Source organism: Nelumbo lutea, chromosome 4 (genome assembly GCF_056320005.1).
Source record: "Nelumbo lutea isolate HS-2025 chromosome 4, American lotus-T2T, whole genome shotgun sequence".
In the NCBI taxonomy this organism is placed as follows: Eukaryota; Viridiplantae; Streptophyta; class Magnoliopsida; order Proteales; family Nelumbonaceae; genus Nelumbo; species Nelumbo lutea.
Window position 1 is genome coordinate 30683849 of NC_142687.1, and position 12744 is coordinate 30696592.

At 36.3% G+C, this 12744-nt stretch overlaps 2 protein-coding genes across 2 annotated transcripts; both read right to left on the reverse strand.

Annotated features, from left to right (window-relative positions):
• Positions 1-1661: 1661 nt before the first annotated feature.
• On the reverse strand, positions 1662-2872 carry LOC148854951 (uncharacterized). The gene is made up of 2 exons (XM_088941494.1): positions 2460-2872; positions 1662-2341 (listed from the first exon to the last, which is right to left on the reverse strand). Exons 1-2 carry the CDS (start codon positions 2619-2621, stop codon positions 1766-1768), a joined length of 738 nt encoding a protein of 245 aa, XP_088797620.1. The 5' UTR covers positions 2622-2872; the 3' UTR covers positions 1662-1765.
• A 6958-nt stretch (positions 2873-9830) lies between these two features.
• LOC148854952 (uncharacterized) lies at positions 9831-11348 on the reverse strand. Its single transcript, XM_088982726.1, has 2 exons — positions 11086-11348; positions 9831-10515 (listed from the first exon to the last, which is right to left on the reverse strand). Exons 1-2 carry the CDS (start codon positions 11245-11247, stop codon positions 9961-9963), a joined length of 717 nt encoding a protein of 238 aa, XP_088838852.1. The 5' UTR covers positions 11248-11348; the 3' UTR covers positions 9831-9960.
• Positions 11349-12744: the final 1396 nt, after the last annotated feature.

The following is a 12744-nucleotide window of genomic DNA, read 5'->3' on the forward strand; positions in this document are numbered from 1 at the left end:
CAGGACTCTCCTCATCGAACTGGCCTGCCTTATATCAGTTCGGGACTCACCTCACCGAACTGGCCTGCACTAGCAATACAGGACATACCTCCAAACTCAAGACTTCACCCCGCTCACCACTCCAGCACTTCGCCTCCAAGACACCAAACTGAACAAACCGTACCATGCCTGACACCGAGGAAGTTCGTATCCAAGAGCGGCACACCTAACTAACTTGGGATCTGACGCTTGACGGCCGCACTTCAAACGGCCACCTGACACGGCCACCTGACACCGCCATCTCTAGTTACAGAGACAGCCCCGACAAGGAGCAGTGGCGGTTCTGTCCCAGCAGAAAGGATGACACCCAAACTGGCAGAAACATAGATAATCATACCCGACCTGACAGAGGTCTCGGAGCGAGTGCGTGAAGTGGTTATAAAAGGCCCCCTACTTCCAATAACAAAGTATGTGAACTTTGCGCCATCTGATCTTTACTTTTCCCTTGAGAGAATACTAACTTGAGCTTCGGAGTTATCTCACCGGGTTCCCCCCGGAGTTCTCTCATCTTCTCCATTTCAGGCTCCCCGTTGCTCCAGTCAGAGGCAAAATCGTTGACAGCTAAGACCGGCCGGATTGCACTCCATCAGTCTCTTACTTGGTAGATGGGAGATGCGCTGAACAGTAAATCAATGGCATGGGGTTCGATTAGTAAAAGTAAATAACATTTTTGCATTGATATATCACGTGGATTTAAAAAACTAAATAAAATAAAATTCAAAATTTTGAAAAATTAGGAAAGGAGTGGGGGAGGAAGGAGAAACGTGCTGACATAGCACCTCCAATTTTAATATATATATTATTACTGCCAGAACCAAAGAGATTATGGGAATAGATCATTCCCATTCCCATTCCGATTCCAACTGTGAATCAAACAGTTGCATTTAATCCATTTGATCTACAGTTGAAGCCAGAATCGAATTTGGAATTGAAACCAGAATGATCTATTCCCATAGTCCATTTTGTTCATACAGGAATCAGAATGAGAGGGGAGGGAATGGCCATTTCCTTAAATGGGAAAATGCCATCCCACCAGAAATGGGAATGGGATTTCTAATTCCGATTCCAGACATTTATTCCCATGAACCAAACGGGCACTTAGAAGTTCTTTGAAGAGAAGGGACAATGGAGGAACAAAAAAAGAAATTTGAATTCTCAGCAGTTCCAAACTTTTATGGTGTCCGTGACATTTGCCACCGCTTGAGCCTTCGATTACAGAGATGCACTTGCTTTACTTTGAGTCTCAACGTCGGGGACGATTACCACAGATGCGATTGGTGGGTTGCCTGCTAGCAAGACCATTCCGGCCTCATTGATGGGCTTAGAACAAGGACATGAAAATCCAAATTCTTCATCTTTCTCCTCTATAGTTCTCTCTGTCTCATTGTGAGTGTTTTTAATGAAATTATATCGGAGATCATGATTATAGGTGCACTTAGTAGGAGGTTACTACGACGTCTGTGACCATATCAATTTCTGGCTTCCATTGACATTCACCATAACAACGCTGTAATGGAGTGTCATAGAATACGATAAATAGATCGCCGCAGCCGAGGAGTACGAGTATTGGATTCTTCTTCTTCTTCCTCTCCAAGTAGGAAAAGCACAAGGAGCATTTGAAATGAAATTTACATAGAAATCAATATATAATTAATTAATGAAACAAACAAAATCTAGCTAGTTCGATCTCCATGTGCTCTAAGCAGGGTAACAACTAATTAATTAACTAATAAACAATATTACAAGTGCGGGACAACAAAGGCGGGTGAGTAGATGATTCAACATCATCCATTCTCATCATCCCCTCTCCAAAACAAGAACCATGAAGGCTCCGTGTAAGGCTGGTGGTCGTATCCAAGAAATACTGTATACAGGGCATCAAGCAGCAACAAGCGAACATGGGTATGGCCCCAAAATTCCAAAGGAAGAGAGGGAAGGAAATGTAGAAAGCACGCAATTCAAGGAACCAGAAGTAGCATCCCCAGTTGAGGCTGGTCGCCATGTAAGCAATTGAATCTATTCTATCTTTCAATGCCGGAATTGTGACCAAGTAGCTAACATGGGCATAATGCCGAATAGATTGCACATTGCAAATGAAAGCAACAAAGAAACAGAGCAAGATGGCCAAATACTTGACTGTGTAGAAGAGGGAATAAGTCTTACTGCTGCCATGAACCAATAAGTTGTTGACGATGACGCCGATGATCGAAAATAGAGTTATGGCTGTTGATGCTAGTAATGCGGATGCCATTATGCTGTTACGAATTGTTTGAATTGCCAACATGCCATTATGTGCAGGATCCTGAAATATGAATGTCCATCTCCATCGATTAGCTTATCTGTATGTATTATATATATATGTATATGCATAGTTTCACAATCAATCAAAATAAATGAGAGGGGACTAAAGAGAGACTCACAGCCATCATGGAAATGACCCATTGTTGCCTACTCACTGCGTTGAGACCTATGGCAGTCCGCGTTGGGGTGCGAAGGATGGTTATTAACAGCCACCCGTTATACATTGCCATCACCAACAGACCCAAAGGAACCAGAATCACATCCAGCTTTTCCTCTTTCATCTCTCTCTCTCTAGATCTCTCTCAAGCTCTAAATACGTCTTACTTACTGTGAACTCATTCACCAAAACAAGCTAAAAATTATCCTTCAGGATACATCTACACATTTTCCTTCTTATATCTAAGTCCATAACATTTCATCTCTCAATTTGCACAAGATTATCATTAAATGTTGATATTAACAAGCTGGCTCATTCAACAGCAAAGTCAGCCTGCAAATGCGTAATTAAATTAAAAATGATGATGCAGCAGCTACTGTTCATGCGGAGATAGAGATCGATACATTAAATCTCTCTGAGTTTATTCTGGGAAAAAATACTAAGCCAATACGGCTTCAGGGTCACAAGCTAGGTTTCTATATCAAAATCAACAGGGAACTATCATATCTCAGGACCCCACATATTGTTCTTCTATGATTCTTTTTTTTTTGTTTCAAATAGGGTATTAGCCAAGAAACCCTTTATGTGGGGATTGCTGATTTTTCATCTTTCTTTTCTTTATAATCTGGTTCATGGGCAGGATCCAGGAATCTTGGGTTTATGTCAGAGTTTCTTCTTGATTTAAGAATCAAAGCTGGCCGTACGGATAGAGAAGCAGCACATGAAGCTAATTTCGTTTATTCCCTCATATCAGATATATTACAATTGAAATCCCAGGTTTATCAAATCTTAGCTAGGATGCCAACTGGCTAATTAAGTGTACTCTTGTTAACATCAGTTTTGTATTTTGTATTGCAAAGAAATCATGTTGCCAATAACACGTTTTTGCTAATGTTCTGGGAAGATTCCGGTGTGCCTTCAAGCTATTTTTGCATAAAGGGTCTGTTTGGTTGAATGTGAAATGAAGGAAAATGAATCATTTAAGGAAAAAAAAATGCTACTTTCCTTTACAAGTATTATTTGGTTCCACACGAAATGGCTTGAGAAATTAAACAAATACTTCTCAAAAAGCGATAATTAATTATAGAAAAATGACAATTCTTTTAATTTTTATTTTTTTGTAAGACTTTTTGATACAAAAGTGGTCTTAGCTATTTACTTTTATTTTTCATGTTAAGGTATAAACCCAAATGCAGCCAAAGCAATAAAAAGACTGTTGTTTATATAAATCACATGACATTAACAAGACATGCTTCACCAATCTCGTTTCTTCATAATCAACTTTATTCACTTCATTAGTCATATAGTGCTCCTAATTAAATTATGTAAAATTAAGTAAATCAAATGTGTCATTTGCAGTTCTGCTTGATTCACCCAATTTGTTGTGCATTACAATGCAATAAATTACAGTTGATGGAGTTTGGCTTTGGAAACTAATATTGGGGACTGAGCACTTTAATTTGTTGAGCCATGTGTTCTCAACAACAAACACCTCTCCAAGAAAAAGTAAAAAAAAATATTAATATAAATTATGTTTTAAGTCAACAAGTTAATCTCCATCTCAAGTACCAACCCAACATTGTCAGATGGTTGAATTAAGGGGTTATTTATTTATTTACTTATTCATTCATTCATTCATTTTGGTGAGAAGAAATTAGGAGCCTTGTTTGTTGTTATCACATGGATGAATTAAGGGGTTATTTATTTATATTGGTGAGAAGAAATAAGAAGCCTTTCGATAATAGCCAATTAATCGAACTGAAAATTTTATCATTTTATAAATTCAGTCAATAAGGTTTTAAGGAGGTTGAGGGCCCCTTTATGGCTAAAGTTAACTAGAATACCATATCTTTGAATATTTTATTATTATTATTATTGACCTTAATCAATAATAGTAGCTTTTGAATTATCAACCCTAAATTGCGACAAGGTTCATTTACACTTTGATCTGTATTACAATAGTGGAATGCACGTAAGTTGTCAATGGATCCACCTAAAAAAAAATTTTGACAACGATATACTTTGTTTGTCAAAGTCTACCAGGTTAAGAGGATAAGATTAGAATGTTTGACAACGATCTACCTCAACTGTAGAGCTATAACCTATGGATTTTCATCACCATTTCGCACTGTATAATGTTTGATTGATTGCTTTTATGACAAGGATATGAAATCCGATATGTTTGATTTGGATGTAGAGCTCGTTTGGGAATTTGAATTTGAACTTTGATTACAGTCGTGTTTTTCGTGTTTGGACTTTGGAACATCAATATTGGATTTTCAATTTTTTATCAAAAGCATAGCATGAGTTTCATGCGGGGCGCAGCTCAGGACATCAAAATCCACGTCCCAAAGCCCTCCCAAATAGATACTTACTGCATCTTACTTATTGTATTTATAATGATAAAAAATTATTTATTTTTAATTTATATATGCTAAATAAATATAATTTATATAACTATAATTATCCAACCCAATTATTAATCAGATGTAAGTTCTAATCCTCGGATTTGAAAAAAGAGTAACAGATGGCTTCTATCTTCTCATGTCTTCTTTTCGGTAAGAAAAACTGAAAAAGAACAACATTACAAGTTGTAACGTATTCGATCATATCGGCCGATATAGAAATTATCTGTAACGTTTCTTTTTGTATGTATCAGTCTGTATCGGACCGATAGCCTGATACAAGTCCCCTTCTCTCTCATTAATTCCATTAAATTATATTTAAGGCTGAATTAACTCTCATTAATTATATATTTACTCTTATATTTAAATGTATTTCTCTCTCATTAATTAGTTAATTACTCCTATAATTAATGCATAATTTTAAATTTAAATTCAAGATTCAAACACTACACATTAGGCTTTAAGAACTAGAGATTCACCACTAAGCCACGCCCATTTGCTTGCTATTTGGTTATGCATTTTTATTTTTAAGTAATTTTTCTCTTTTTCTTAGTGTATGCTTATCAATAAATGTTAGGATTAATTATTAAAATTTATGTATTAATAAATATTAAGATAAATTATATTGATTATTTTAAAACTAATGTATATCAATATACATTTTAGTTTTTTCTTGTTTTTTCACGTTTTAGTTATTCCATCATTTGTCAATAGTTACTAAGTGTGTCTTGATATCTCGAATTTTATATAGACCATTAAATTACAGTTTTTTACTTTTAAATAACTTATTTACATTCATCTAAAACCTATAACTATTGTTATTAATATAGTTTTTAGAATTTATTTAAGCTTTTTAGCATATTTATGCATATCTTGATTTTTCGTCCGTATCCATATATATCCAAAGCGTATCCCGATACGTCTCTTAAAATTATCTTTATGATACACCTTACATTTCCGATACTTTGAACCTTGGGCCAGGTAGAACCCTAACAATCGGCACAAGCATTAATAGTCATGTACAATAGGTTGAACAATTTATCACTAGTGAATATGCTAACATTGTGTACACATAAAACGTGGGTCCTTTATAGTCCTTATTTCTACATAATGTTGGTGTGTTCACTCATGATAGGTTGGCTTCTCCAAATTCTAAGGGCCCATTTTCTAGTCTCATTAACAACCAATCAGTCAGAGCGGCTGGGTTGGCTTCTCCAAATTCATGAGAGAATTTCGCTTACATTCCCATGTCTTCAACTACACTATGACAGTCTTTTACAAGATTGAGTTTTCATCTTTTCCCATTTAGCGTGTTTGGGACGTCTTTCCTTATGGGCTGTTGGCTGTTTAGAAGCCCATGAGCTTGTGTTTTCGTCTTTTCCCATTCGATTGTGAGAAGGTCTAGTCGCCAAAAGACTATCCTGAAAAGACATGGGAAGTCCGTTTTGGACTATTTTCAGGAATCTCCAAATAGAGCTTTTTCACTTTTTATTGTCTCGTCTTCACGTAGAAAGACGCACCTCCAACCAAATAGTCAGTGGGTTGCTAAGATCTTTATGTAAAAAGACTTTTCAAACATCACCTTAAATATGCGTTGTGGGTATATTTAACAACGATTCTGTATGAAATCATGTTTAGGCATGCCACAACTTTGCATGCTGCCCTGGTTCACATGTGCTGGTCTTATTAATCAAAAAGTTTTCTCCATCCTCTTATCCTATTTTCTTGAACTTAAAAAAGAAAAGAAGAAAATAAAAAAAAGCACCAGTTCTAGAAAAGAGAAGGTAAAGGAAACAAGACAATGTAAACCAAAACCTATATAGCATTAAGGCCTTGTTCGCATTTTGGTAAGTTATTTATCTAGGTAAATGCACTTACTCGGGTAAGTGTTTGTCAGTGAGTGCATTTACCCATATTCTTTTATTTCTTATGTAAATAAGGCAATGACTATTTTAGCAATAAAAATCCATTATTAAAAAATGACACTTTTGTCCCATTGAAGTGTTGGCAACTTTTCCTCTAAGTGGGAAAGTTATTTGCCCACTTAGGAGATGTGTATCACTTAACTAGAAAAATAAACTTTACTTGGTCCCCACATAAATCTGAAAAAAAGAACATGGGATTCTTGATCAATAGAAGCCATCCTTTTAAGGGGTCTATCATTCCTTTTTTTTTCCTTTAGTTGTTTGGAATGTGAACCCCAAACAAAAAGAAAAAAGGAAAAAAAAAGGATCAGATATTCATCAATTTTTAGTAGCAATTATACATACTGTTTTTTAGCAATAATACAAGTATTTATCAGGCTTTATTTTTTAGTCGCCTTTCTATTAGGATTTTCCATCTTCATGAGATTAAGGACCATGGACTTTGCCTGACTGATTTGAAGAATGGAGGCCTGAGAGTCAAAGGTTGAAGAAGAATGCAGAAAATCCAGATTTGAAGAATGGAGGCGTCTTGGTACACTGTGCCCTTGATGAAAAGTTGAAGAGTGTAAATCTATTTCTTACAAATGTCTTTTTGACTCTCGTTGAGATTTGGGGGGCATGTTTTTTTTTGGATTTTGAGAGGAGGAAAGTTGGTCAAAGGGAATCAAAATCTCATTGATCAAGAAATCCATGTTTTTTTTTTCAAATTTATGTGGGTTCAGAGAAAGTTTATTTTCTTGGGCATCACTCACTCGACCCACCTCCTAGGTGGGTAAATAATTTTCCCATCAGGGGAGAAGTTGCCAACACTTGAATGAAACAAAAATGCCCCTTTTAATTTTGAATAATTGATTTTTTATGGTTAAAATGGTCATTGCCTTATTTACATGAGAAATAAAAGAACAAGGATAAATGCACCTATCCAAATAAGTCTTTAATGGGAAATACTACCTAGGTATGCATTTACCTAGGTAAGTAACTTATCGAAATGCGAACCGGTACTTGAAAAAATATAGGTTTACAATCATCATTGGTAATGGTGTCCATTTGTCTAGAATTTGACCTTTAAAATTAAGGTTTTAAAAACCGATCTAGAACTGGAACCGTTCTGACCACTATTTTTCGGGTTTTGATAGTTCAATCATCCAGTTCAAATAGATGGTCCATTCCAACAAAAAAAAAAAATTGATTAAAATAAAAAACAGCCAAAACCATTGAATGGGTCAAATGGATTGATGGTACGACCGCCTGGGTTAGCGACTAACCAATTCAATGGTTTTTTGGCAGGGACCAAATTTGGAGTAAAATGGAACCAATTGCTTCAATGATTCGGGTGAACAGTCTGACCATTTAGATCAACGACAGTTTGAAAACATTATTTAAATTATTTTCTTTGTTTTATTGTCTCTCTTCTCCATCTCGAAGTCAAAAGTCCCTTATTTCACTTTTTCTTTTTCTTTTTTTTTAATTTTCAAAAAATGAAATATTAAAGAATAACCAAGGAAACTTATTATGACCCGCACATGTGAACTGGGCAGCATGCAAAGTGTAACGTTTAGTAATGCACCTTGACACACACCAAACCAAGTGTAGAAAATTCGGGTTTGTATGAGCTATCATGTAATGTGGGGTCAGAGGACAGTTAATGCTTGCATTGGGAATACGTCTCTTGTCTGTTTTGAAGTTTCATCTGCATGATAAATTAGGATGGGGTGTGGATAAAAGAGTAATTACAATTAATATTTTTTTCAATAAAAGTATAAATGATATAACCAAAATTGACATTCACTTAGGAAATGCCACATGCCGCATGCCACATGGACCAAACTGGGGACAAAATGGGTATTTTACCTTACCTTGGAGAGCACTATTACGGATGATATTGGCGTTGGGGTGTTAATGGACCGGTTTTGGATTGAATCCCTCCGAACCAAAATTTAGACGGATTGAACAGACCGGCAAGATATATATTGAATTAGACCAATCTAGATTTAATAATTCAAAGTATTTCTTGCATTGGATTTGACCTGATCCATCCATGATAAATTTATACTGGATTGGGTTTGATTGAGCTAATATCTGATCCATTGATGGAAGATAAAAAACATAGGCAACCAATGGATGAGGTTTGAGTTAGAATTAATTTAAAAACAAATTTGAACAGATTAGATGGTCCAAACATTATTGGACCGATTCAAAGTGGTCTAAAATATTTATTGAATTGGATTGGATTGGACCTGATCTTAATGGTCTATTTGTAATGGATTCATATTGGTATGGATCAGATTGGACCAAATCCAGTCCAATTGACACCTCTACTTGGGCGCAACACATGCATGATATCACTCCGGTCTCTGCCTAAGCTAAACTAACAATTGACAGACTTGACGGAATCGACATAATCACCTAATACCAGCCAAGCTAAACTCATTTTTTGTCACATATTTAGTGAGAATTAATTGGTACAGTGGCATTGCGTTGTGATGGTTGATCAATTCAAATTTGTAAGAAATGTGTTGCAATAAATGTCAAATTTGACATTTTAGATCAAAAATGATAATTTGGATTGATCAATTCAAAACATTTTTAGTAAAAAAATATCTCCTACACAAATTTGTATTGATCAACCCAAAATGCAATAGCAGGTAATACCACTGTACCAAATACCTCCTTATTGAATGATAATATCAATATTATAAAAACCAATTCAAAAACGGAACTATTTTGACCATCGCTTTCAGGTCAACAGTATGATTATCCAGTTCAAATGAATAAATCCTTGATGTTTTTCAAAAAAAATAAAAAGCTAAAATAAAAATTTGGCCTAAAACCCGTTGTCCGGATTGAATGGGTTAATGGTTCACCCACTGGATCAGTGGATTGTTGGCTTTTGAAAAAATAGCGAAATAGCGATTCGGGGTGAAATGGAGCAGGTACCTTAACCAGTTTCCGGCTAAATGGTCCAACGCCTGGATCAACGACGATTTGAAAATCTTCCTCTTCTTCAGAAAAGAAAAAAAAAAAGTTGAATCATATAGGTATAGCACTTCCTTAATTACAAGAAAATTAATAGAAATTACAAAAGAAGCAACCCACACCATGACCACCATGCATTTAAAATTAATGCACATCCTTAAAAGGCGGATTCAATGTCATCAAATCTCATCATATCCGTAAAAGTAGAAGTGTGAAACTTGGTGGTAGCAGTGGTGGCTGTATCCAAGAAATAAAGCGTCGAGGTGATTATGCAGCAACAAGCAAACATGGGTATGGGCCCAAAAATCCAAAGAAAGAGAGGGAAGGACACATAGAAAGCCCTCAATCCAAGGGACCAGAAATAGTTTGCGCGATTCAAGTTTCTGACAACGTAGGCAATCGATTCTCTTCTGCCTTTCAACGTGGGCATTGTAATCAATGTGCTAACATGAGCGTAGTATCTAATAGACTGCACGTTGCAGAGGAAAGCCACAAGGAAGCAGATTAAGATGGTGAAGTACTTGATGGAAGTGACGAGGGGTGTCTTGTTGCCGTAAATCAGGTCCGATGCCGAGTTGGATGTGCTTGTTGTGCTGTTGGCGAAGACGCCGATGATCGAGCACAGAGTTATGGCTGCCGTTGCCAGTAATGTAGATGCCATTATGCTGTTTCGTAGCGTTTGAACCCCCAACATGCCGTTGCTTTGTGGATCCTAATTAACAAAATTAATTGCAGATATTGTTATACTTATACTATTACTTGCTGTGTTTGCATCTCGATCAAGCTAACGCTTATTGACATGATTAGGATCTTCTATCACTGATGAACACCAACACTAATAATTAAGCTTATTAACATCGAAGATATTATATAATACACCAGTTGCAGCTTGATCAGCCCTCCCTGATCCTTGGAAAATTGGAGACAATTTTATATTCATGGTACCCATCAATCCATCAGGTTAAGAAGAGAAGTGGGATTCATCATCAACTTCAAAACCAAATTTTTATTGGTTCTTGTAGGTATTATATTAATTAGCACAAGAAAGAAATTGCAATATATGGTGGGATATGGAGCCGATGATAAGGATTAATATTTGATAGGGGGAGTGAAATCACTTGTTTAATAGATGGTTTGGATTTGCCACATCATCTTCTTTCCAGTTTCCACATGGCAAAAGATGAAGCCTTTCTGCTAATTAAATTTAATAAAGAGCGAATTCCATAACCTGCCACTGACCACCATTCAGATAAATGAACGAGAGAGAGAGAGAGAAACTTACTGCCATCATAGAGATGACCCATTGTCTCCGGCTAATAGCGTTGAGGCCTATAACAGTTCGTTTTGGGGTGCGCAGAATGGTGATGAAAAGCCATAGGTTATAGATCGTCATCACCAACACACCCAACGGAACCAGAACAAGATCCAGGTGCCTCTCCTCCATTCTTGCCTTCTACCTGCATCCACTCTCTCTCTCTCTCTCTCTCGGAGAAAGACAGACGCAACTTCTTGCAAGCTCACATATCGTAATGTTTATCCCACCCAAACGACTATATAATTGAGGTGGCTATTTTGGCGGCACACTTGCGGTAGCGTCTAAAGAGCAATAAAAACAATTAAATAACATATATATAACGACTTTCTCTTTCTCTCTCTCTTTTATTTTGGTCGCTTGTTAACTCATTCAATACTGACATAATCTTGATTTATATTTGTGAAGAAACAAATACAACTCTCATTTTTCTGGTTTTGTTAACATTGATACAGCTCACTGTATATGCTACCAAAGAGGTATGAAAGGTATCGTATCGTACCTTCCAAGTGGTAACCAATCAACTGCCATTCATCACGATTCACGTCATGTGGGTTTATGTTTGGTTAAGATTTATCTGGTACTATACCTTTCCGGAACCATAGAAACTTATCGTCCAAGAAAGAAAGAGGGAAGAAGAAATGTTCAGTCCCTCTAGACAACCCAGCGTGATATTAGCGTTGTTGACTAGTAAATTTAGCTGGGCTGAATCTTGTGCAACTCAGTTGGGGCTTATACGTAATATGGCCCATGCGTTTGGACTCGGTCGTGGGCTCAGTTCAGCTCCTGACCAACCCAAGTTAATCAGCGGCTGACCGAAGATTTTAGGAGGCTCAGCTCATGGGATCACTTGTCAATTTCTAAATCTAAATTCTGAGAAAGAGAGCTCACCTTTGTCAAAAACCACATTAACAGAATTCAGAAGCCTTTTATTAATTTTTATGAGCAGGGGTACTTTTTGTTTTTTCAAAGACAGAGATATGTCAAAGTTGGTGGTGATCCATTTATGCTTTAAATTTGCAAGCCCAGTATAACAGAGTTCAAATATTAAATCCTAATTTTTCTCATTTTTGGTTAAATTTAGGAATGGCAATTTTTCTCATTTTTCCAATCTCTATGGGGATGGAAATGAGAAAATTTCACCCTATTGACAGCGATGGAGAGAGCATTTTTAGCTCTATTCCGTGGGATCCCCATTAATATATTGTATATATGTACGAATGTATGTATATATGTATATTAACATTTTTAAAAATATGATTGAATATGTTTAAATATATTTGAAATTTTTTAATGGGGTTGTAAATTTTAACTATTTTATTTTTAATTTTTTAAATAAAATAACAAATAAAAACAAAATGATTAACATTATAAAAAATCACGGGGAATGAGGTTCCCCGGGATGGAGATAACCATGCCCCCGCTAGCAGGAACAGGAATCCCCACCCTGTCCCATTGCCATTCTCAATCCAAGCCAAGGAGTTGCATTAAAATTTATGTCACTCAATGGGCTCAGGCTTGAAGTTATTTGAGACAGGCAAGCTGCCATTTGTAGTGTCTGCAACTCAGTTTTGAGACGCCCAACATTACAAGCATCTTGGTGTTCAATGAAACTCCCAACCCTGATCA